The following is a 23,589-nucleotide window of genomic DNA, read 5'->3' as shown; positions in this document are numbered from 1 at the left end:
GCGTAGCTTGTTCCCAGCTTGTTCCTATCCATGCTTTCTCCCACCATCGCCTTGTGCTTTTCAATGAAAGCGACGGCGACGGCGCACTTTGCGAGCACGAGCTTCCGCGCTTAACTGACAACGCAATCCCGCCCGTGTTCCTCATCTGACTGCCTCGTGTTGCTCAGACTAGAACGCCGAAGCAACGTTCCACCGGTGGCAATCAACGGGCTGGACTTTAACGAGGTCAACCATGCCCTCGGCCTTGCCTGTCTTTCTGAGGGAGGATTGCTCACCATAGCTCATGACAACCATCAAACAAAATCCAATCGCCTCGTAGTGTCGTATCTCTCCCCTGGACGTCTCTCCTCAATGCAAGACGTCAAATTCGTGGCACAAAGAATGGCTCAGAGACACCTTCCGCTGACCTGATCCCTACAGCTACTCAGCTCTCGTGCATAATGAATCACAGCGATTAGGGCCTATTGGCTCGTTCCAGGAGATGTCTAGACACAACTACATCCTCGGTCCAGTTATCTCCTGAAGGCCTAATTCCCCGCCGACGAAGATGTTCAATACCTGGACCCGCCCGATGCATTGTGGCCTTCTAGATGGCATATGGTCGCGCCCGTCAGATGGTCATACGTGCAACTAGCCCTTGAATAGTCCGTACAATTTCTCGGCCAACAATCGGCCCTCCATGCTGCTCACCCAATGGCCGACCATTCAGATGCAGCGTGTCTGCATGCGTACCCATCCGGTGCAGGAGCGCCTGGATCCTCCCTACTTCCGGCCTATCGGTTCTCCCGTCGCTACGCTCGTCTCTGCGGCGCGTCTGACAGTTGTCCCCAGCCGTGCTGGAGCTTGTCTCCATGAGCGGATTGATATAAAATTCGCCGCACTGTCAGCCACACCGGGCTGTCCCTCCCGGGTCGCACCCTCCCCTCCCTCTCAAAGGCCTCAACACAATGGTCCGCCTGGCGGTCTTGGCTGCGAGCGCAGCAGCCCTTACTGCCGCCCCCGTTGTCGTTGTCGCCCAGCAAATTTTCGATGTCGTGCGTTCTCTTTTCTGTGTGTTCTCTCCGGTTATCGATACTCACGCGCGCTTCTTTTCCTTCCACCGGCAGTGGTCGACGACTTGGGATCGCACCAAGCTGTTCACGTACACGAACTTATCGCCGAACCCGATAAACTTCGTCTCCCCTGGTAGTACTGGTGCGGCCGACATCTCGATCGATGATACGACAGTCCTTCAGAGCATGGCCGGATATGGCGCAACTCTCAGTGCGTGCCACTGCTCGGGTATTCTCAGCAAACAACATCTGCTAACGTCTTTCTATAGCCGACACATCGGCACAACTCCTGAACACGCTCAAGGTATGTGCTACGGTGCACAGTAGCTCGAAAGACCGAGGCTGATGGTTGTGTTGCGGGCAGGGCCAGAACTCGGGCAACTACAACTCGATCCTGAATTCGCTGTTCAACCGTACGTACCAACTACTCAATAGATGCGATCTTCCCGGGCTGATATCTAGTACAGCCACCGACAGTTCTACAGGAACTGCGGGCCTGTCATACCTTCGCGTACCTCTCGGAGCCTCCGACTTCTCTTCCAGTGGTGAGTGTCGCATTCACGTCGAGGAAGGTTGATTGGCTTAATCATGCGGGAACCGATAGTGTACAGCTTCGATGACGTCTCTGGGGACACTTCGCTCAACAATTTCAACATCGATAATGCCCCGCCATATCTGTTCTCGGTGCTCAAGGATATCCAGGCGATCAACCCCTACTTGAAGGTTCACTTGCTGCCATGGTCTCCAGTAAGTGCTGGCGCCGACTCCATATTTCCCGCACGCATCGGTTTACGGCCTCCGCAGCCCGGGTGGATGAAAGACAGCGGCACGATGAAGGGTGGTAGCTTCGACTCCTCCTACTCCACCGTGTGTACGTACGACATGCCCCGCTCGCTCTGCCTCGCTGATCACACATGTTTCACTTCCACAGACGCGAAGTACCTCCTCAAGGCTCTCCAGGGGTTCAAGAACAAGGGAGTCACGGCGTATGCGATCGGCATCCAGGTATATCCTCTTCTATTACCAATCTAATCCCGCCTTGCTGACAACTATCAACCCGCAGAACGAGCCCGAGAACAACGACTCGACGTATCCGACCTGTCTCATCAGCGCAGACCAGGAGGCGCAGATCGGCAAGACACTGCGCTCGTTGATGGACTCGAACGGCTTCTCGAGCACCCGCCTCATTGGGTACGATCACAACTGGATTGACGCTGGTGCTTATCCTGTCACTTTGGTGCGTACTGGTGTCTCTCGCAATCTCGAATACGAGGAACGTGGTTGATCGCTGTCCCGTTCGTGCAGATGAACGATGCATCGAGCTCATTCGCGGGAGTCGCGTTCCATTGCTACCAGGGCTCGGTCTCGCAGCAGGACTCGTTCCACAGCGCGTACCCGAACAAGGAGATCTACTTCACCGAGTGCTCGGGGGTGTATGGCACGGACTGGTGGACTGACATCAAGGTTTGCATCCTAGTCCAACCGGCTTTCAATGACCCAATGCTGATTGACCATCCCCCCAGTGGTACATGGACAACATGTATGCTTCCTTCAACGGCGATAGCTCGTTCTGACACAGTACTGATATCATCACTTGATAGCTTCGTTGGTGCCGCAGAGCACTACGCCTCGAGCGGTATGATGTGGACCCTCGCGCTGGATGGGAACGGTAACCCCAAGCTCCCCGGCACGGACAGCTGTGGCACGCCCTGTCGTCCCGTCGTCACCATCAACAGTGACGGCAGCTATAGCTACAACCAAGAGTGTCAGTTCTTGCGCCCCGTCGCCTCGATGGCCGCGACTAACCTCAGGCTTGATTTTGCAGTCTACGTGATGGCACAGGCGTCGAAGGCGATCCTGCCTAAGGACACGAACGGCCCCTTTGGCAAGCGCATCGGGGTCTCCGTCAGTGGCGAATCAGCCTGGGCACTGCGTGTCACCGCATTTGTGACTGCGCGCACGAACTCGGCCGACTGGCTACGGTACAGCTTGGTCGTCCTCAACTGGTGCGTAAACCTGTGTCGCGCGGCACTCGATGGCTGACACTGACATAAAGGGACGACTCTACCAATGGCTCGTGGGACCCCACCTCTGTCACTGCGACAATCGAGTTCCGCGGCCAGCAGGCGACGTATACTTTCCCTGTCGGGGTCACGACGTTGACATGGTACGCGGCAAACCAGGGCCACTCCCGACGCGACGACGAGCTTAGGTTCACTGAACCTTCCGGGAACTCGAGCTTCGTTCCCGCCGAGAAGGAAAGCGAAGAACCAAAGCTTTTCAGATTCCGCCGACATGTTTGATTGTATGACTGTGGCATATGATCGAAGCTTAGAGAGTAATGGGTCCAGGTGGTATGTTTTGGGTTTCGGTCTTCGTGTTATCTTTTGTTTCCTGGTGTTGTATCGCTATTCCTCACGAGCTCTTCCACCTGTGTTGTAGCACATCCTAACGCTTATGACGATCATGATGAAATGTTCTCTTAGCACTCTTGAATTCCATGAACATGACTGAGATTAATGACTACTTAGTCTACAGTGATCGAGTACCACAAGATGCTGCAAATGATGATAGCGAAGAATGTGAATCATATGGCCGCCTGGCGTAATGGCAACGCGTCTGACTACGATGTCGCAGGTGGTGAACCTGCAAGACGCGGATGATCAGGAGATTGCAGGTTCGACCCCTGCGGTGGTCACGTGACTATACCTTTTTGCCGGCATAACAATGGCGAGTTTACCAAGCCCCCACTCACCCTCCACTCACGCGTCAACGAACTCTGGTAAGTCCACTTCGGAAGCCCGTCCGAGTGTCTTGGAGCGGATGCGGCCTACCCTGGACCGGCCGTCCAACAACATAACAGGGGTATGTGCTCCTGTTGTTAGTAGTATGCGCGTGCGTCACTTACAGTCACTGTAACAGCTTAAGCCCCGAGGAATGGAGCGGAACGTATTCCTTCGCCCTATTCCCAAAAGCCCCTATTCCATCCGTCTCTTCCCTGGCCGTCTGGAGTCACGGGAGTACTGCCTCGATTTTGTTCACGGCGCCCTCCATTGCGCATGGCAGCACACAGCCAACATGTGGTCCAACCATGCATTCAGGTCGGCTCGAGCTCCTTTATATTTCGACGACGCTAACGTGATGATGTCGAATTCGTTACGGGGTTCGAAGTCGGGAAGTTGTTTTTTGATGATTTCTAGACAGACATCACGACAGGTTCTGCTCGTCGTTGAGGTGGGCACAATTGGCGTAGCCACAGTGGAAGACCGCGGGGAATGGCGGTAAGGGGTATACCTCGACCGGCCGGTGTTCTACCCAGCCATGAACATGAGTAGCTGCATAGATTCAGAATAATATCCAACACACCTTGATCGTGGTACGACTGGCGGACATGGTGTAGTGGTGGGGTGTAGGAAGCAGGTTGGTTCAACTTGGCTGACGCTGACTCGGGATGCCCGCATACTTACACCGACCGTGCTGAGCTGAATACTTACTTACCGATTGGCGCGGTGCTATATCATGACGGACGGTAAGTAATTACCACACGGATTCAGCGGAAGTCTAAGCGGCTCGGGCTAACGTCGAAACTCCACATAAGAACGATCTACGTTGTGGTTCATTCAGAATAGAGTAGTCAGGGCCTACTGCAGCACGGAGGCATGCCTACAACGTATAGAAAGAGAGTGTGTCAGCAATATTTGTTCTTGACAATGCATCAGCGCTTGTCTGGCAGTGTGGCACTTCGTCGCCGGAAGAAGGCGTCCGTGCAGGAGATCGTCCATCGTCCATGTCAGGAACAAAATCAGGGTGCCCATGGCACGCAAGTCGTACGACGTACGTTGAACGTTGATGAGGAGCTGGTCTCGGAAGAGCTCTCCGCGCACAAGAGCCTGAAGTGGGTACGAGGGACGTGGAAACAATGTATAACATTCAAGTACTTAATGGCGTTGCGGGGGGCGGTCTCGAGCTGTACTGTATGACGGCCATCGGTTGTCCTGATTGCCAGTGGTTACGACTCGACCTGGGACCAAGCGCATCCTACCGTCGCCAGCATCGAGCCTATCCAGTATGCGCATCGTCAACTGATACTCGAACAGTCCGGAAGGGAGTACTAAGCTCACTCTGGTAAAGCCCGGAAAGCTACTGGCCTTCAGAGATTGGTCTTCTGAGTAATCCTCAATGCCAACACGAACTGGCTGAATGATGCTCCAGTAGCTGCAAAGTTGTCGTCATTGGGATTCGGAATTTCGACGACAATCCCGTTGATTCATGAAGACTGCGGCATGAAAGGTCGCTGACCACTACTGACTCATACACGGTCACTCCAGGTTTTGGCGACTGGTTTTCAAATAGCACATATTGCTCGAACACGTTGTCCAATCAGCCTCGTATACGTATTACGCTCTACGTCCGAGGACATGAACGCACTCGCTGGATGCAGAAAGTACCAGTCACTCAGCACCGTCCCTCGACTCGGAGTTTCGACTCGGCGCGGGTCGGAACGCCGGCCCCTCCGACTTGTTCGCGGCATTCATTCTTGTCAGCACTGCCACCAACGTTAGTGGGGCCTAGAATATTGATCGTTTTGTCTCGGTCCCTCCATCGGCTCCCGCCGAATCGCGATTGCACAGGAAGGGTCGAGACTTCAATAACTACACACTGAGTGAGACATCTCATGACCCCGCTATGAGAGCGAACGGAGTATCTTGAACGCAGGAGAGCTTGGTCAGCGGGCCGCCACAGAAACGCTAAACCATTGGCCAGCTAGTGCTTACCCGAAAACACCGACTCACGGACGATCCTGTACGCCGCGATATTTCTCGAAAGGAGGCCGCCTTGCGCGACAGAGCTCCTCGTGTCGTTGACATTTTTTTGTTTCAGGAACCACACGGTCGTCGGCCGTCTGTGCCTGTTCAGGGCGAAAAGAACGGACGTGCGAGCAACCGCGCCGGGCCATGTTTGTCGTCCGCGACGTTGCGAGAGTGGACTCGATCGTGATCGAGAACCTGCATGCTCCGTGTGGCGTCGGAAAGAGGGACGAGGCGAAAGTGACCGTCACCGAGAAGACCGGGGTAGTGGCGGTCTGTAAATGCAAGCCCAGCGCACACCGGCGCGTCGTGTATAATGCCATGAGATGCGAGGTATTACAGTGTTGTATGCATGCGAGAGGGGGATCTACTATTGCTACAGGTAACAGGTGGTCAACAACAAGCGTCAAGCGTCACGGGGCGGGGAGGGCGACGAACGAGGGTGGGTAGAAAAGAAACTCAATGTGTATATGCGTGAGTGTGTGTACGTCGAGTGTGTGTGGAAAGCAAGCGGGAAGCGAACATGTATATCTGCGATGCTGGGGGTGGGAATATGTGCGTGGACTGGACGGGCGAGCGAGTGTAGTAGACGATGAGGTGCGATGCGATTCGTGCGAGAATGCAACAACAGTTGACCCTAATGAACGAAAAAGCCCTGTGATAAAAAGGAGGTGGTGGGGATCCAGCGCGAACGCAGACAACAGCGACAAAACAGATCTCACAGCGTCATACGACTCGATAACCAACAAAAAAAACCATCAGGCACAGTGCAAAGTATGGTAAAAAGGCGACAGGGGCCATCCCGCCTCGCGGCGCCGGTAAGCGTGTATGGCCGGCGCGCGCCGCGGCGGGTGCGTGAGTAAGGTACAGAAAACTAATTAAAACAGAAGATGCAATGCGTGCTTGCGTTCGTGTATATGCGTGCGTGCGGTGCCGTGAGTGCTGCGTTGTAGGCAGCAGTGTGTCGTTTCGTGAATGATTGAACTGCGGTTTTGTGTGACTGCGAGCGCGCGTGTAAGTGTGTGCGATGTGCGATACGCAATGATGAGGATGAGGATGATGAGGGGACGTCAGGGAATGGGGTGCACAATGCGGGGGTGGAAGTACGGAGAGGCATGCGCGTGCAATCGTCCGTGGATGTCGAGCGTCCGTCATGAGCCCTCTCTCGCCTTCCCCGTGCGCGCAGGGCCCGCCGCTGTCGGCGAGTCCGGCGTTGAGAGCACGTCCACCGAGACCGACGCTTTACCCGCCAACCGCCGACCGACGTCGACGTTCGGCGCCGGCGCAGGGGTCTGAGGCTGAGGCTCATCCAGCTTGTCCCACTCCTCCAAGAGCGCCTGCCCAACCGACGGCTCCAGCTCCGTGCCGTCGCGCGACACCTTCACCTCCCGATCGTGATTCCACGGGTTGCGCAGGTGTCTCGTCCGCGTGAACGGCAGGCGTTCTGTCCGGACCCACTCCACTTTGAACGACTCGCCCCAGACGGGCCCATCCTCCTGTGGTTGCCCGGAGGGAACCTCGTCCTGGCCGGGCCGGTCGACCGCCTTGCCCTTCCCGGTGTTATCGGGCTGTGGCCGCTCGTCCTCCTCCGCGACGGTGTGCAGCTGCAGCTGACCCTCCTCCGCATTCCTGAGAGTGTCGACGTCGGGGCGAGGGTCGCGCATCGCGCGGAAGGGCGCCATCTGGTCGAGCTCAATGCCCTCGGGCTGCGACATCTGCTTGCGCGCGATGAGGGGGGCGACGGGGCGCAGAGAGTGAATGTCGAAGCTGGCCGGGTGCGATTCCACGGGCTGGCTGAGCTGGCTGAGTGCGCGATGGGGCTGCAGCATCTCGGCGGGCGCAGAACCAACCTCCCGCTCTGGCGAGAAAGCCCGTCGGATCTGTGAGGCAGTAGGCGGCAGCGGCTGCGTCTCTGGAGACATCGGGAACGGCGAGTCGCCATACCGCTGCTCGCTAGGCGAGAAGTACGTATCGCGGTTTTGGCGTGCAGTGGTGGGGCTGTCGCGTGGCGTCTGCAGAGACGAGCGGCGCTGGGGCGAATCCGTCCGTGAAGCCCAGGAGACCCGCTGCTCTCCGCGCATAATGGGCCCGGCCATCCTTGAAGAAGATGACGTGAGTATCTGACTTTGTTAGCACAAACGCAAAGGAAGGGAGAGACCTACTTTGCGTAACCGTAGAACTCGCCGCTCTTATTTACGCTGAAGATGAGGTACACCTCCTTACTAGTCCGATAGGCCTGGTCCAGGATCCCCTCGTTGTGACGCTGGGTCGCCCACAGCCCCTTCTCTACACTCAAGTCCAAGTCGAACTGCAAAGCTCACGTCAGGATAACCACATCACGTGACATGCCAATAACAGGCTTACCTGTGTCAGCGACTTGAGGATAAAATAGCGCTTCGGGAAGTACGCGGTCAAGATGCTTGAATTCGTTGACGCGTACGAGCCTGAGCTGCTTGAGTGTGGTTCAGGCCTCCGCACCCGACGCCCATACCCGGCCTCCTCGTCGCTCGAGATCGACAACCCTGCCATGATGTGCACCGGGTCGGTCGGCGAGCTGCTCGGGGTCGTAACCTGCTCGGAGGAGATCGACGCGGACCGCCGGCGCGCTGCCTCTCTATCTCGCTCGCGCTTATCCTTCACCCAGCGCACGTGGATACCTGCTCCACGCTGCCCACCAACGCCTGCCTTCAGATCATCCTCCCGTCCCCGCACGCGGCAAACAAGTCGTGGACACCGCGGATCGTTGGGTCGAAGCGGCGCACCGTTGAAGTTGCGGATAGCCGCCTGAAGGTGGAGCTCCGAGTGGAAGTTGATGAACGCGCAGTTCGACCGCGCGATAAGGAACACCGACGACACTCCGCCGTACACCGAGTCTGTCGACGTTGAAGACGTGGTGATGGTCGACGGAGCTGGTCCTGCAGGCGCACTCTGTGTTGATCGCGCGCCAACTGACTGACTGTCGCTAGAGGACACGGGTGAGGGCGGTGAGTTGAAAAATCGGTAGAGCTCGTCGTGCGTCGCGTCGGAAGGCACGTTGCCTGCCCACATGACCCATTCGGAGCGGTGTGCGGGAGGATTGGGGTGGTAGGGGCGGCGTAAGGCCGGACGGTCGAGCGCGCTTGGTCGACTGCTCGCGCTCGACGGGGAGACGGGTGGAGGTGCAGGATCTGGCGGTCGTCCGCGTTGCATTGGTGGTGCCTTTTCTGGTGCGACGCGGCCGTAAGCGGACGTCTGCGGACTGGATGCAACGGACGACTGCAGCGACTGGCTTGCTGACGACGTACCCGGGCCGGGACTTGGCCCTAGAGCGTGTGAGGGCGACATGGGATACGATCCGAGTTGTCCGTAACGAGGTTGCTCAACCTCCCGTGTATTGATCGAGCTATATGACATGGCGTACGGACTCTGGAAAGACTCAAAATGACCGGTCCCCGGCTGCGGCGGGAGATACCACCAAGTCCCTTGATTTTCCTGCTCGGCTGGCTGCGAGTACGGGGGGTAGTGGGAGGGATACTGAGACGCATAGATGGATGGCGAGACAGCAAACGAATGTGGGGGATACGCGAATGGCGGCGTAGAATATCGCATGGGTGAGTAGGGCGTCTGGCCAGAATAGGACGCTGAGTGCGGAGGAGACAGCGTGGAGGGTGCAATGTGGGGAGGCGCAGAGCTCGGAGATTGTGGGGGCGGGGAGGGGAGTGCCTGTGAGCGCGCGTGGGTGGGGAACATACCAGGGCTGTTGGAGAACGAGCGGCTGGAGGACGAGCTGCTTTCCGGGGAGTGCCCTGGATACTGGTACACGGGCGAATGAGTCTGCATCATGGGAAGCAGTGTGCTCGGCGAGTATCCCACTAGCGGATTGTGCGGAGGGGTGAGCATGGACTGGTCGTGCGCGTGTAGTCCCGGATGGGGGGGAGGGTACGCGAACTGGGGAGGGGAACTAACCATGCCCAGGGAAGTATGTGGGGACATCGTGTACTGTCCGACATACGGTGCGCGTTGGTCATAGGCATACTGAGGAGGAGGGGGGCCCTGGAAGGGGGGCGCAGCAGGAGAGTTGGCCGGCCGGTTTTCGTGGGAGGAAGCGGGGTGGGAAGGTGGATAGTGGAGAGCGGAGGGCGCCTGGAAGTGCGGACGGGCGGGGGGGCGACGAGACTGACCGAACTGGGACACACCTCTGCCACGGGACGACTGCCTGGCCGGGTCGGGGGGCGGGTTGGAGGACGGTGGACTTGACATACTCAATGCTGACGGGCTGGTGGCATCCCCTGACTTATAGATGGTAGTGTGGTTGAAGTGCAAAAAATCGACCAAATCTTCTGGACTATTCTCGAACGGAGCGGCGGCCGGGTTGGGCGACACGTCGGAGGCGGACGTGTCATGCACTCCGGGGAGAGCTGCGGGGGGCCAGACGGGCATGAGCACGGGGAGGGGGGAGGAAGGGAGATGGACATTACAGGGAGGGAGGCCGACGGACTGGCGAGTAGGAGTCGCTGCAGGGTCTAGAAGGACATAAAAGGGACGGGCATGTCAGCATGCAAAATGAAAGGGGAAGAAAATAAAGATCGGGGGAAACGGATTAAGGAGCGTCACTGGCAAGTTGGCAATGCCAGCGACCGAGCGCAACTCGAGGGACAGAAAAGGAGCGCGGCGCGACAACTTGATCCAAAAATCAACGCGAGAAGGCACGCCCGCGTGGCCGCGCAGCACGTGACCCGACCTCGATCGCCTCCACGCGAGCCAGGGCACGCGTGGGCATCTCGGCCTGCCGCAGTGTACACAACAATCTGCACGAAGCCAGACTCACGAGCGAGCGAGAAGGAGAGTGTGAGGCAGACTAGCAGACGCAGCACTCACCCACGCTGGTCGAGACCGAGGGCCCGGATCCTGGGGCAGAGACGCTGGCGCTGGCGGACGACGGCCGTTCAAGTTCTTGGTGTGGCAACGTGCCGCTGGGTGCATGTGCAGGCAGCGGCGAATGGGATTGGCCACGAGCAAGGTAGGCGATCTGCGCCTCGGGTTTGGGAGTTATATCCCGCGCAGGAGCAGGGGGCGCGCCTGGGTACATCGCGCGCATTGCAGGAGGGCTTGTGTCGGTTATGACTCTATGTGGTGGCGGGGGGCGGCGCGAGAAGACGGGTAGGGTGTGGAGCAGACACTGGTGGCGGGGTATGGACGTACTGATGAGGTTCCAGTTGGTGTGCACGAGGTAGAGATGTCGCGTGCGGTGGAAAAATGGGCGAGCAGGAAAGGTGGAATGTGGTGCTTAAGAGGACTCCTCGAGCCGGCGGGACTTGGGGAAGCATTGTATGATCGCCCATGAGCGGTAAACGCAAGCGTAATGGGGTGGAGACACGGGGGGCCCAAAGGAGGGGTCGTCAATCGGGAGGCCGAATGCCGGGACTCTGCCTCTGGCCAGTGCGAGATGCTCAGATGCACCTCCAGTCCCACCAGCACAGCTTCCCCCATCATCAGTCCAAACCGCCAATCCTCTCCCTGACGTCACTCCTCTCCCCATCCCATCCCCGACGCGTCCCCCGCAACGTGGGCGCGGCGACCACCCGACGTGCCCTGAGTGTCCCCCAGTTCAGCCTCGGCCGTCAGCAGCCCCGCCTCCAGCCTAGCAGCCCACAGCGCCCGTGTCTCCCGCGCTGCGTGCAAGAAGGATTGTACTGCTTTGGCTGCTGTGTGTCCCCACAGATGATGTCAGGGTCGCCCAGCCTCCGCAGCTGAACGTTGAACCATCTCCAGAGATCTGGTTCTCGAGGTCCGATTCGCTTCGATCACCATATTCACCTCCATGACATCACTCCCAGCCAGCACTGCGGTACCGACCTGCCGACCACACACAAACCCCCTCCCGGCTACCTACCTACCCCAGTCCACCCTCATCTCCTCGCCAGATCACATGTCGCCACCCGCAGCCCCGGGCGGCTCCCCCTGGTCGTCCACTATCTCCGAGTCCGTCACCTCCCCGTCCCAGCATAGACAGATTCCATGTGAGCAGAGCGTGCGACCCATCTCTGGGGTGCAAAAATCTGCGTACCTGCGCCGAGTCCGTCTCGCTTGCGCCTTGTTACCATATCCGGCGTGATTGTGGTTTTGATTCTGACCCCATACTCGCCGCTCAGTATCGCGCCCAATTTCGGGAGACACACGGACGTAAACCTGTTAGCACCATGCAGCAGCTGAGCTTGTCCTTGGTAAGATGCTAGCAGCGTCAACTCCGCACCGTCCCTCCATACCTAGACCGATCGAGCAACGCCTCCGATATCATCTTGTGCACGTCATTCGCTGCACTGTTTGCCGTGGCGCTCAGCGAGCTCAAGCTGTCACCAGTCCCCGGAAACTCTCGGAATGTGGACTCGCTCCGTACCTGAGGATACTCAAGTGTGCTCGCTCCGTTGCTAGCGCTGTCAGTGTCATGCTGACTCCGATGAGTGTCAGAGCGGAAATCTCATGGCGTCATCAACATGACAGTTGGCTCAACCAGTTTAACCAGCTCAAAACTTCATCGTCACCTCACCAACGTGTCCTGCGCGTGCATGACGGCACGAGTGCTGTACTCTATTCAACGCGATGCACCCCGAAGGGAAGGCAGACCCGGAGATGAGTGGAAGCGAAGAGAAGTCTCGCCGGCTGGGGCTCTCGCGGAGAGGGTCCAGGATAGCCTTCAGGGCACCCATCACATGAAAAGCCAATCAGCAAGAGAGCTCTAACGTGACCACGTCAGTCGAACCCTCGGAAACACTACTTGCACAACGCATCGAAGCACCGACCGCGAGGCCACGGAACTTGGTAGCTTTGAGGGCGATCGTGTGTGGTCACAGCGACGACAAAAAAGCCATTCAAATGACGTACCCGCCGTTCCTTCTGCCGCCCGACAAAAGCGAGAACGGCTTCTCGCTGGGAATGTACGTGAATACGTCCGAGGAATAAGGTCTTCTGGCGTTAAGCGAGATATAGTACACACCTAGAGTACACAGCTATGCTACAGATCGATGACGGACCTTCCGGTTAACCGTTAACCAATCGCAAAAACCCCTGCATTCCCAGCACTTGTACTGACCGCCCCTCGTGCTCACGACAACGCCTCGGCACGAGTACCACCACTACCGCCGACGCCCTCCGCGTCGACAAGGTCGACAAAATGGTCCGCCAAGCCCTCCTCCACCTCCTCCACCAGGACCTTCAGCGCCCTAAGCGCCGTCCTCTTGCACTGCGGCGTGAGCGCGCATGACAGGTCCGCATGCATATACAGCTGCTGCTCCATCGCCCGCAGCCGCCCGAGCACGTCCACCGGCGCGCACCGCAGCGTCGTCTCCGTCTTGCCCACGTCCAGCCACACCGTCGCCCACGTCCGCAGGCACCCGTGCTGGTGGTACGTGCACCCGTCCGGGCGCTGGAACTTGGGCGGGCTCGCCCGCAGCTGCTCCCAGAGCCGCGTGAGCGACCAGTGGCCCGACAGCAGCCGCTGCCTCTGCGCGGGGGTGAGCACCGCAGGCGTGCCGGTCTTCTTCTGTGAATTCCCGTCCTCGCCGTTGGCCGCGAGCGCGGTCGCCGTGGCCCCGAGCTGCGAGCGTGCGTACTCCGTGCCGTCCTCGGTCACCCCGGGGTCGAAGGCGTCGCCCATCTCGCGCAGCTGGACGTAATACGCCGCACCCTGCAGCCGTCGTATACGGCTCCTGTCCGCGATCTCGAGCGCGTGCACCGGCCGCAGGTCGTGCTTGTGGATGCGCTCGACCCACTTGTCGACGACGTATTCGGAGAGCGGCTTGTGCCCGCAGAGCAGGGCGACCTCGAGGAGCCGCTTCATCCAGGCGGAGGAGCAGCTGCCAAGCTCGTATTGCTGCTGTGGCCGGCCGTGGAGGCCAGAAATCACGTTGTAGAGCGCGTCGACGGCCCACGCCTCGGTCGACGCGAAGTGGTACTTGTTCGTCATCTCGGCGATGGTCAACAATCGCTCGACGTTCGCTGCGGGCGTGTTGTACGCTTGGAGCTGCTGTGGCCTGTTGGTGCACAACAAATAAGGTTACCGCGAATACCGACAGACGTCAGCGCAGATGAAAGTTGAACGTCGTGAGACGTACAAATCGTAGATTACCGAGAGTAGTGCGCGAAACCGCTCCACAGACTCTCCGTACAGTCGGATAGGATTTTCGTCCGAGGATCCCTCCATGTTCTGTAGCGGCATTCCCTCGGCAGGCATGCTGAACATGTGCTGGAAGGCCGACGAGTCACGGCCCAGGAAGTACCGGTGCACCTGTGAACGAACCACAGCAGGTGAGCGAACGATCGCTAGTCACGAACATTGACAATGAGATCTGCATCGGGATCAGTATTGTAGAAAGGTGGCTCCGTGGCACATCCTTAATCTTGGAGTGTGGAGCGTGCCGGCAGGGGAACCAACAGGGAGACAGAAATGCGCCACTTACCCTGAACAACGTGTCCTCCACGCGGATTACACAGTCGGCACTGTCAATGTAATACTCCCCGTCCCTCCCGGGGGCGTCTTCTTCGTCCCCAGCCTGCTCCTCGTACCGCGGAGATACCACAGCCATTCCCGGACTAGTCGCTCCACTCGCTTCGTGTGTGCGTTGACAGCTGCTGTGAAACGTACTCTCTGCTTGCCAGATCATTCCTCCGCCTTGAGAATCAGATGTCCTTGGTCTGATGGGCCTCTCGATGAGCTTCAGCTTCGGCCGTCCGCCGTTATATACGTCGGGGGTCCGCGATACACTGCTTCGATCGTCGCTCGCAGCCTCGTCGGGATACTCGCCGTTCTGACGCGTAACACAGGACGTCTCAGCTCCTGCACAGGTCCCTGCCGGCCTCAAAGCGAACAGCGTCTGCAGCACTCACCTGTCCGCCCGTAGAAGCGCTCAGGAATGAAGTCGCACTGCCTGTGTACGGCATACGAGAACGTGAATGAGGGTCCGGAGCAACAGACAATCCTGTGAGCAATGGAAGACATGCCTGAGGATTCGCCGGCTGAGGAGGAGCCCGACGCGACCAGGCTTGGCGAAGCACTAGGCCCGAGCTCGCGGTCCGTGGTGCGTTGGCGCTTTCGCCGGGGCTCCGCGGCTGCGGACGAAGAGATGCGGGGCTCTGACATTCCCGAGGGAGTCGTGATTTTATGAAAGCCCGAAGTGGATAGGGACCTGGGTGGAAGTGGGGCGACAGTGGAGGAAGATGGTTCCAGACGGGGTTTGCAAAGGAGCGGTTTATCCAGGACCCATCAAGAGACAGATAGATGTGGGAACGCGTACGCAAGAGATTCCCCGAGCCGCAGTCTCAAAGACAAGCCAGTGCGCGACCGCAATTGAGCGGAAGTTGTACGTCCAAGAAGTAGAATTCGGTCACCTAGCGCGGTGGAGGGCTGCTGAGCAATGAGGAAAGGCTGAGCTAGGTAGCAGCACCAGACGTCGTAAACGAGGGATGCCAGGCAGCGAACCAGGTGAGAGTTGCTGAGCAAGAACTTGTCGATGCTTGCGGCGGCTGCTCTAGAGCTTGTGAGCACGAGACGTATCCAAAAAAGGCAGTATCGGCAATAGCCGAAGTCATCGAAAACTTGGGCTCTGCGGTACTCGTCCACTACAGCCGCACCGTATACCGACCCTTTCCTGTCACATCCTCCTCTTATCACTTAAAAATGGTATGTTTCACGCATAACTTGCTACATCAATGGGCTGACAATACCTTCACAGAGGCCAATCCTGCTACAAGGTCCGCTATGCACGACTATCCAGGAGAAACATGGAGACTGATCGCCTTGTAACGTACCAGGCCACGAGCGTTCGCTCACTCAGATCAAGTTCAACAGGGAGGGAGACCTTCTCTTCTCGTGCTCAAAAGACAATCTAATCAACGTGTGGTTTACCCACAATGGAGAGCGGCTAGGGACGTACGATGGGCACAACGGAGCAGTCTGGACGATCGATGTTGACTGTGCGTATTCTCCATCCTATTCGTGCGCATCGTGCACTCAGTATCTTTTCAACACTTTCCCACTTCCTGGCACAATGCTGTGGTCGACATTTCCATGAATCTCCGCCCACCTTCCCGCTCCCGCTCCCCGCTGCAAATAATGCTGGACACTCCCCGTCGCGCCTCGCACAGCCCAATCACGCTTCCTCGTCAGCGGTTCCGCCGACAACACCATGCGTCTCTGGTCCGTACAGACGGGCAAGTGTCTGTTCTTCTGGGAGTTCCCTACGGCCGTCAAGCGGGTTGCGTTCAGCGAAGACGACGACCAAGTCGTCTGCATCACCGAGCAGCGTATGGGTCACCAGGGTGCTGTCCGGATATTCGACATTAACCGGAATGGAGACGGGACATCACGTAAGTTATCATCCTTGCTCAGCTCTTTTCCCAACCTACACCGAGCCCCAAGAACGGTTCCTCCGATTCCCTTCTCCCGCAGCTGAGCGCTTACGCCGATTGCAGAATCCAAGGAGCCCGTCTCCATGTTCAACCCTATTGGTTCCAAGGCTGTCGTTTGCGCGTTCGCGCACAGGCCAGACCTCATCCTCACCGGGCACGAGTCCGGGAAAGTTGCGCTTTTCGATGCGAAGTCGGGAGAGGAGGTCATGTCGAACGAGCACGCACACCGCGACGTCGTCACGGACTTGCAGCTGAGCCCCGACCGGTCATACTTCATCACGAGCAGCAAGGACAAGACCGCGAGGGTTTGTAGAGTCATCTATTCGACAGGGCCGCTGTAGCTGACTTCCCTTCTTGCCTGTTCAGCTGCACGAGACACGTACCCTCGTGGTGCTGAAGACGTTTGTCACGGAGACGCCGCTGAACAGCGCGGCGATTGCACCGCTAAAGCCGTACGTTCTGCTTGGTGGTGGTCAGGATGCCATGAGCGTCACGACGACCTCGCTGCGGCAGGGTAAGTTCGAGACGCGGTTCTGGCACAAGATCTTCGAGGAGGAGGTTGGGCGTGTCAAGGGCCACTTCGGTCCGGTAAACACGTGAGTGACGATCACTCCTTGCACTGTAGCCTAACTGACTAACACGATGCCTCAGGATTGCGGTTTCGCCGAAGGGCGACTGCTATGCGTCTGGTGGAGAGGACGGTTTCGTGCGCGTACATCACTTCGACGAGACCTACTTCCGCGCGAAGCCGTACGGCGATCTCGAAATTGAGGACTAGAGTGTATGATAGGATGCGCTTCGCTGTGATCGTCGGTGTTGAGTTGCTGCTTGCATGTGTGCTGTCGCTTGTGTTATTTCGTAACTGTAGCGATACTGTATGATGCGTGTACCACACGTTCTTTCATTTTCCCTTGTCTGTGGAGAGGATGTACCGGATGGCGCAAGAACCTCGGCAGAGTGAACTTGGTGAGTTGCCATTCTGGTCCTTACACCCGGCCATAGGCGCCTCGTGTCGCGCCTCAAGTTTTCGGCAACAGCGCCAAATGGGGGTTGTCTCTCTTAATATATATCGTGCCCCTCCACGAGTAGCCTGGCTGCAGCTCGCCTTGGTCGTGTCACCCCCAGTGCCTCTAAAGACCCGCCATGTCGCCTGCAAATACCACAAAAGTGCGCGCTGAAGAGCCCCGGTCACCCGAGACAACCTCGCGCCGGTCTTCGCCTGACTCTCGAGACGGCGAGCCTCGATCGCCCCCGGTGGGACCCATGTTCGACTCTAAAGGAGGGTTCTTCGACTACACGGAGGAGAAGAACTTGCACCACGTACGTCGCGCGTTTGCACAGAGGCACTGCCGGGGACTGATCGCTCGACGCTTCCATGCATGCGCTCAGATCGAAGAAAAGCTGCTCGCGCACCGGCGAGGGTCCGATGCACAGAATGCGTCCCGCCCCGTCTCCCTGCTGAGCTCTCCTAACCTCCAAGCAAGCAGCGCGCACCTTGAGAGCGCAGTCCACACCCCGAAGCTGGCCGCAATATCCGAGCCGCCGACCGCCACGAGCGCAGGATGGGATGGGCACCTGCCTGAAGCACTGAGTGCGTGCCATCTAGATGGAAAGGTTACGGGCAGACTACCTGGTATGTACTCAGCCCGTTGCAAAGCACACCGCTGTATCCGAGTCGCAATGCAGAACCTCCGATCACCTCGGAATTCATACCCATCTTCCAATCCTTCGAGCTATGCCTCAACCTCCGCGACAAGTACATGTCCCGCTCGGGCCAGAAGTTAGGGTTCAACCCCCGCGACTACGATGGCTTGTTCACGGGGTTGGACGAGGACATCGCCGGCGTGTCGGGCGTGCGCCCGGACGCGGATTACACCACCCAACCTCCTCTGAAGAGCCCGTTCCGGAAATGGCGCATATATCCCCGTCCCCCGCCGCCCCACTGGCACTGGAAAGGCAAGGAGACTGTGGTCCCTAGCAGTCACGACGACCTTTCGGAGGACGAGGAGTTTGACTTCTCCGCCTGCGAGGTCCCGGGGGCGCACGAATGGCAGTTCGCTATCGACGAGAGAGGAGTCTATCAGGTCTACAAGTCCGCTGAAGGTTAGTGCGACCGATCACGCACAGTCTTCAGGCGCTAACGTTGCGCTAGACAAGGGTAAGACCCCAGTGTTTGACATCCCGAGCATCCGCGAGTACTTCATGGACCTTGAGAAGGTCTTGAACGTCATCGCTGATGGTCCGACGAAGAGCTTCGCTTTCCGGCGGCTGAACTACTTGGGGAGCAAGTTCACGATGTACTCCTTGCTTAATGAGTCGCAAGAGCTGGCGGAGATGAAGCAGGTCCCGCATCGGTACATGCTCTCCATAACAATTTAGTCCATGTTGCTAATCCTCCATTGGCCGTATAGTGACTTCTACAATGTACGTAAGGTCGACACCCATGTCCACCATTCGAGCAGCATGAACCAAAAGCACTTGTTGCGATTCATCAAGTCAAAGATGAAGCGAAGCCCTGACGTATGTGCATGACGGTTCATGCGACCATACGGATACCTAACCCTTTCAACAGGACGTAGTCATCTTCCGAGATGGGAAGGAATTGACCTTGGCACAGGTCTTCCAGTCCCTCAATCTCACAGCCTACGACCTTTCGATAGATACACTAGACATGCACGCCCATCAAGACTCTTTCCACCGGTTTGATAAGTTCAATCTAAAGTACAACCCTATCGGAGAGTCTCGCCTCAGGGAGATCTTCCTCAAGACCGACAACTACATCCACGGCAGATATCTCGCAGAACTTACGAAAGGTCCGTACTCTGCTATCGATCAATTGCAACGTGTTGACGTTCAGCGCAGAGGTCATGACTGATCTTGAACAGAGTAAATACCAAGTGAGTTCGGTCTCGTCTCGACTCATGTTGTCGGCTACTGAGCATGCGCAGAACTGCGAGTGGCGCTTGAGCATCTATGGCCGGCAGCGCGATGAGTGGGACAAAGTGGCAAAATGGATCGTGGACAACAAGCTCTTCTCGCACAACGTCCGCTGGCTTATCCAAGTCCCGCGTCTGTATGACGTCTACAAACAAAGCGGGGCAATCAACACCTTCGAGGATATCGTGCGGAGTGAGCTAGTTATCGCACATCAACTGACTATATGCGCTCATTATTGCATGCACAGATGTCTTCGAACCACTCTTCGAGGTGACGAGGGACCCCTCGTCGCACCCCGAGCTGCACGTTTTCTTGCAGCGCGTAGTCGGATTCGACACTGTCGACGACGAATCGAAAACCGAGCGCCGCTTCCACAAGAAGTTCCCATACCCACGTCTATGGGACGCGAAGGAGTCTCCCCCTTACTCGTACTGGGTGTATTACATGTATGCCAACATCGCGAGCTTGAACCAATGGCGGCGTGCCCGCGGTTTCTGTACGTATGTTCACTTTCTCTAGTAGTGTGTGTCTGACAGCGTCTCTGTAGGCACATTCGTGCTCCGGCCGCACTGCGGAGAAGCCGGAGACCCTGACCATCTCGCATCTGCATACTTGGTTGGACACTCAATCTCCCACGGGATTCTGTTGCGGAAGGTGCCCGCATTGCAATACCTGTTCTATCTGAAGCAGATTGGACTCGCGATGAGTCCCCTAAGTAACAACGCGCTCTTCTTGGCATATGAGCGGAACCCTCTGCCGGACTTCTTCAAGGTCGGACTCAACGTCAGCCTGAGCACTGACGACCCCCTGCAGTTCCACTTCACAAAGGTGAGATCCGTGCTTCGGTTCGGATCAAGCTTTCGAACACTTCTGACGAGCAATCATGTGGCACTTAGGAACCTCTGTTGGAAGAGTACAGCGTTGCAGCTCACGTAAGTCCCGATGGCGCTCCTGTCTCGTTGCACTGCTGATATTCGTGCTCCACTTAGATCTACAAGTTCCCGCAGAGCTCGCTGGCCGAGTTGGCGCGCAACTCAGTCATCCAGAGTGGCTTCGAGATGGAAGTCAAACGGCATTGGCTTGGCCAGAATTGGTACCTTCCTGGGGCTGCGGGGAACGACATAAATAAGGTCAGTGCGGCATCAAATCATCTTCGGATATATCACCTCATCAGCAATTGCTCCCAGACGAACGTGCCCAACCTCCGGCTGGAGTACCGTCGCCAGACACTGCTTGAAGAGCTTGCTATGATACGGACGAAGCATAGTGTTGACTCGCAGGCATATGTCTTCCCTCCTCGCTCCTAGTACAAGAACTAGGCGAGAAGGATGTAGAGGTATCGTGTAGCATATGGTGTTCGACGTTCGTGTGACAGTACCAGTACGTGTATAGCCCTCGAAACTTTGTTTGACTTCATCGCACCACATACTTGACATTTCTGGCTTCTGCTGTTCTGACGGAATGCGACATCTCTCGAGGAGCGCTCACCATACCCGGCTATAAAGTCTGCAGTGGACAGAGCCAAGGATGCCTATCCGCCCAACCAGAGACTACATGCACTGTCTTCAGTGCGCCTCTTCTATCGTTACTCTCGCCTACTCCATCCGTCAGCTCGCCTTACATGTCTACTCTAAGACCGAATTATGTGAGCGTCCTGGCATGAGCCGTGTTGCGTGTACCGTTCTGCTGACCGTACTCTACACTCACCCCCAGACCGAACATGTCACGAGGGCTGGTCCTGCGCAGATCCCAATTGTATGTCCCTTCACAGACAGCGAGATCTCGAATGCATGGGACAAGTGCGCACATACTGTGCAGGAACACTGTGATCAGATGGTCAAACGATGGAAAGAAGAAATCGACATGTTCTTGGTATTCGTGAGTATCAGAGCTGGCGTCGACGCTCGGCCAAACTGACAAGGACGAGCTGTAGGCCGGCCTCTTCTCTGCTGTGCTCACTGCGTTCACTGTGCAGTCGTGGGTCACTCTGTTGCAGGAAGACAAGTCGGAGACCATCGCAAGTGCGTTGATCTTGGTTTCCGCTCAACTGCACAACTTCTCCACGTCTGGAACATCCATCACCTCATACACACGGACACCATTCCGCGTGCCTCGCTATGCAATTTGGATCAATGCGCTGTGGTTTTCCTCCCTGATACTCACACTCTCTGCATCGCTCATCGCCATCATGGTCAAGCAATGGCTGCAACAGTATAGTCTCCGCTTGTCCGGCAACTCGCACGAGGTCGCCCGACTGCGGCAGTATCGCTACGAGTCGCTCTTGAAGTGGCACGTAGTCGGTATCATGGCAATGCTACCCATCCTCCTTCAGGCAGCGCTGATCCTATTCTTGTCTGGTATCGTCATCCTGCTATGGAGTCTCCATCCTGTTGTGGCCGCTATTGCGACGTTCTTGGTCGGCCTACTCCTCGTTTTCACATCTACCACTACCATCCTCCCTGCGTTCCACTCCGACTGCTTCTACCAGTCGCCGCAAGCTCTCGGAGTCTTCCTTGTGGTGCAGACGTTCCGCCGCCTGTTCAGTCTGGACGTGAAGAAAATACTCCTCCACAGGCACGCTCTCCCTCTATTCCGTTCCGAGAAGTTGGACAACTTCCGTAACTGGCATGTTCGGGAGAAGGCAGAAGTGCGCGCGAAGCGTGCAGACCTGGACCGTGGACTCGCAACGAAGTCATATGCCATCTCCCTCGACGAGGCTGTGCTGAAGAACGTTGTCATTCCCTGTCTGTGGGACGTCTCCCCCGAGTGCCTCACGTCCTTCATGGAGGACATCGAGCGGACGTCGAACAGATATGAGCCCATCGTACCGTGCATCCTCAACTTCATGACCCTCGCCGCACGGGACCCTGAACCCAACAGGCGAAAGGTGCGCAAGTTGCTCGCGGAGGCATGGTGGCCACGCATGGAGGCGAACTCCGAGATGGGAGAGCTGTTCGTGCGGACCATGGCGACCCTCGCATCCCGCGGCCTCGAACCGACTTTCACATTCTACAGGGTGACCCAGACCCTCGCCTACTCAGCCTCGGACGGTGGTAACCGCATCAAGCCAGAAGTCGTGGAGCATCGTGAGTGCCGCTATGTGTTCGAGCTGACCCCTATCTGAACGTTTTCCACAGTCGTGTCTACATGGCCAAATCCCTATTCAGCCGGACAGTACGCATCCCTAATCCGCAACAAGGACCCGAAAGGTCTTCCCCTGGTGCTCTCCTACTTCCAAGCTCTTCCGATGTTAATTCGCTACCTCGGGAGGCTAGTCGTTGATGGCCCTCACGAGATGGAACGGGTCCAGCTGCAGATCGACATCTTGCTGAATACCCTGCAGAGGTTCCTCATGCACGTTGCATTGACGGAAGACCTCTCCAACCTGGCAATCGTCCTATGGACTCTCCGCAGGTCTCGCCACGTCGAACAAATGCTCTCACTCAAGACAGACGCGAGGTGCAGCCCACTCGTCCCGCTGGATATCCTGGAAAGCTACCAGGACGTCCTCGCGAACATAAGGGCGGTGGCGACGGTAGACACCTTCCAGGCGTTCTTCAAGAAGCACGTAGATAGGCTGGACCGGATTCTCAACACGAACCTCGAGGACCGCGAGTCCGATCCTGTAACGCTCGCGAACACGCTTCAAGGAGAGCTGAACGTCCTCGAGAAGTTCTTCTGGATGCTCCCGTGGCAACGCAACGATAGGAAGCGAAGTGGTATGTGTGCTGTCCTTTTTTCACATGCAAACAGACAAATACATTGTGATGCAGGTTCGAATGTGTCCGCCACCCCATCGTATGTCATCCCGCCGTACAACCCTCCGGACAGCCCGAGCTCTGCTCGGTCGGAAGCCCCTTCAAGATCGAGGCCGGGCAACATATGTAAGCTTGGATTTGCTCAGACTGTCTGAGACTACCTTGCCATTGGATACTGATCAGCTGTTCATAGCGGCCAACTCCTATGCGAGCTCGGCGACGAAGGTGTCTGGACGTTCCACAAGCACTTCCTCCCGCCCCGAACCTCTCCGGGTGAAGGAGCAAGGCTCTCGGCGTTCAAGCACCTCTCAGTCAGCACAAACGACCTCGTCCGAGAACGTACTCACGGACAGACCCATAGTTCCAGCGGTCAACGATGAGGAGTCGTTTGGGAGCCATGTCATGGCGTCCAGACTGCTGTCTGCGCAGCCTGCGTCTCCTTTGGGGGACGAACCCTCCGATTCCGAGACATCACGTTTTCTTCAACTTCCCAATAGAGAGAGGCGATGCAGGTCCGATTCTAGTATGGTTTGATGCATATACCCACTTGAATAGGCTTTTCCTTTTATTCCTCTGCAAGCGAAGAGTATCTATACAACGATGTTATGAAGAGTGATACTATAGCTACATAAAAACCGCAGAAATACATGC

General features: G+C 57.2%; 7 protein-coding genes and 1 non-coding gene across 8 annotated transcripts; 6 read left to right on the top strand and 2 right to left on the bottom strand.

Annotated features, from left to right (window-relative positions):
• Positions 1–947: 947 nt before the first annotated feature.
• L226DRAFT_458753 (glycoside hydrolase) lies at positions 948–3,355 on the top strand (the record flags this gene model as incomplete). Its single annotated transcript, XM_067675463.1, has 14 exons — positions 948–1,034; positions 1,107–1,263; positions 1,322–1,356; positions 1,417–1,465; positions 1,520–1,597; positions 1,657–1,799; positions 1,857–1,923; positions 1,984–2,057; positions 2,116–2,289; positions 2,358–2,516; positions 2,576–2,592; positions 2,654–2,817; positions 2,878–3,058; positions 3,109–3,355. 14 exons carry the CDS (start codon positions 948–950, stop codon positions 3,353–3,355), a joined length of 1,632 nt encoding a protein of 543 aa, XP_067538525.1.
• Positions 3,356–3,645: 290 nt separating this feature from the next.
• On the top strand, positions 3,646–3,750 carry L226DRAFT_t66. The gene has a single exon. It is a non-coding gene; the product is annotated as a tRNA-Arg (tRNA).
• A 3,261-nt stretch (positions 3,751–7,011) lies between these two features.
• L226DRAFT_458757 (uncharacterized protein) lies at positions 7,012–9,253 on the bottom strand (the record flags this gene model as incomplete). Its single annotated transcript, XM_067675464.1, has 3 exons — positions 7,012–7,957; positions 8,023–8,168; positions 8,225–9,253. The coding sequence occupies 3 exons, from the start codon at positions 9,251–9,253 to the stop codon at positions 7,012–7,014; spliced, it is 2,121 nt and encodes a 706-aa protein (XP_067538524.1).
• Positions 9,254–10,081: 828 nt separating this feature from the next.
• Positions 10,082–11,144, top strand: L226DRAFT_337307 (uncharacterized protein). The gene has a single exon (XM_067674048.1). It carries the CDS (start codon positions 10,388–10,390, stop codon positions 10,961–10,963), a length of 576 nt encoding a protein of 191 aa, XP_067538523.1. The 5' UTR covers positions 10,082–10,387; the 3' UTR covers positions 10,964–11,144.
• Positions 11,145–12,941: 1,797 nt separating this feature from the next.
• On the bottom strand, positions 12,942–14,421 carry L226DRAFT_568929 (uncharacterized protein; the record flags this gene model as incomplete). The annotated part of the gene is made up of 3 exons (XM_067684228.1): positions 12,942–13,869; positions 13,951–14,123; positions 14,296–14,421. The coding sequence occupies 3 exons, from the start codon at positions 14,419–14,421 to the stop codon at positions 12,942–12,944; spliced, it is 1,227 nt and encodes a 408-aa protein (XP_067538522.1).
• A 1,038-nt stretch (positions 14,422–15,459) lies between these two features.
• L226DRAFT_504477 (WD40 repeat-like protein) lies at positions 15,460–17,166 on the top strand. Its single transcript, XM_067677985.1, has 7 exons — positions 15,460–15,515; positions 15,568–15,583; positions 15,644–15,808; positions 15,980–16,201; positions 16,307–16,548; positions 16,610–16,839; positions 16,895–17,166. Exons 1-7 carry the CDS (start codon positions 15,513–15,515, stop codon positions 17,019–17,021), a joined length of 1,005 nt encoding a protein of 334 aa, XP_067538521.1. The 5' UTR covers positions 15,460–15,512; the 3' UTR covers positions 17,022–17,166.
• A 220-nt stretch (positions 17,167–17,386) lies between these two features.
• Positions 17,387–20,487, top strand: L226DRAFT_458915 (AMP deaminase; the record flags this gene model as incomplete). Its single annotated transcript, XM_067675479.1, has 13 exons — positions 17,387–17,563; positions 17,633–17,876; positions 17,930–18,346; positions 18,396–18,597; positions 18,655–18,763; positions 18,816–19,056; positions 19,106–19,140; positions 19,192–19,372; positions 19,428–19,676; positions 19,728–20,008; positions 20,077–20,112; positions 20,170–20,310; positions 20,368–20,487. The coding sequence occupies 13 exons, from the start codon at positions 17,387–17,389 to the stop codon at positions 20,485–20,487; spliced, it is 2,433 nt and encodes an 810-aa protein (XP_067538520.1).
• Positions 20,488–20,644: 157 nt separating this feature from the next.
• On the top strand, positions 20,645–23,568 carry L226DRAFT_337195 (uncharacterized protein). The gene is made up of 5 exons (XM_067674047.1): positions 20,645–20,825; positions 20,894–21,058; positions 21,114–22,266; positions 22,318–23,064; positions 23,132–23,568. Exons 1-5 carry the CDS (start codon positions 20,802–20,804, stop codon positions 23,470–23,472), a joined length of 2,430 nt encoding a protein of 809 aa, XP_067538519.1. The 5' UTR covers positions 20,645–20,801; the 3' UTR covers positions 23,473–23,568.
• The last annotated feature ends 21 nt before the right edge of the window (positions 23,569–23,589 follow it).

This window comes from Lentinus tigrinus, assembly GCF_003813185.1.
Source record: "Lentinus tigrinus ALCF2SS1-7 unplaced genomic scaffold L226scaffold_6, whole genome shotgun sequence".
Taxonomy (NCBI): Eukaryota; Fungi; Basidiomycota; class Agaricomycetes; order Polyporales; family Polyporaceae; genus Lentinus; species Lentinus tigrinus.
The sequence above is the reverse complement of the archived record's forward strand: the minus strand, read 5'-3'. Positions and strand labels throughout refer to the sequence as shown.

Excerpts from the sequence above, each read along its gene's own strand:
- L226DRAFT_504477 (XM_067677985.1), top strand. Across the intron at positions 15,809-15,979 it reads CTGGACGATCGATGTTGACT|CCCAATCACGCTTCCTCGTC; the intron begins GTGCGTATTCTC and ends CGCCTCGCACAG. Across the intron at positions 16,840-16,894 it reads CACTTCGGTCCGGTAAACAC|GATTGCGGTTTCGCCGAAGG; the intron begins GTGAGTGACGAT and ends ACGATGCCTCAG.
- L226DRAFT_337307 (XM_067674048.1), top strand. The coding sequence starts at position 10,388 with ATGTCAGCATGCAAAATGAAAGGGGAAGAAAATAAAGATCGGGGGAAA.
- L226DRAFT_337195 (XM_067674047.1), top strand. The coding sequence starts at position 20,802 with ATGTCTACTCTAAGACCGAATTAT. Across the intron at positions 20,826-20,893 it reads CTACTCTAAGACCGAATTAT|ACCGAACATGTCACGAGGGC; the intron begins GTGAGCGTCCTG and ends ACTCACCCCCAG. Across the intron at positions 21,059-21,113 it reads TCGACATGTTCTTGGTATTC|GCCGGCCTCTTCTCTGCTGT; the intron begins GTGAGTATCAGA and ends GACGAGCTGTAG.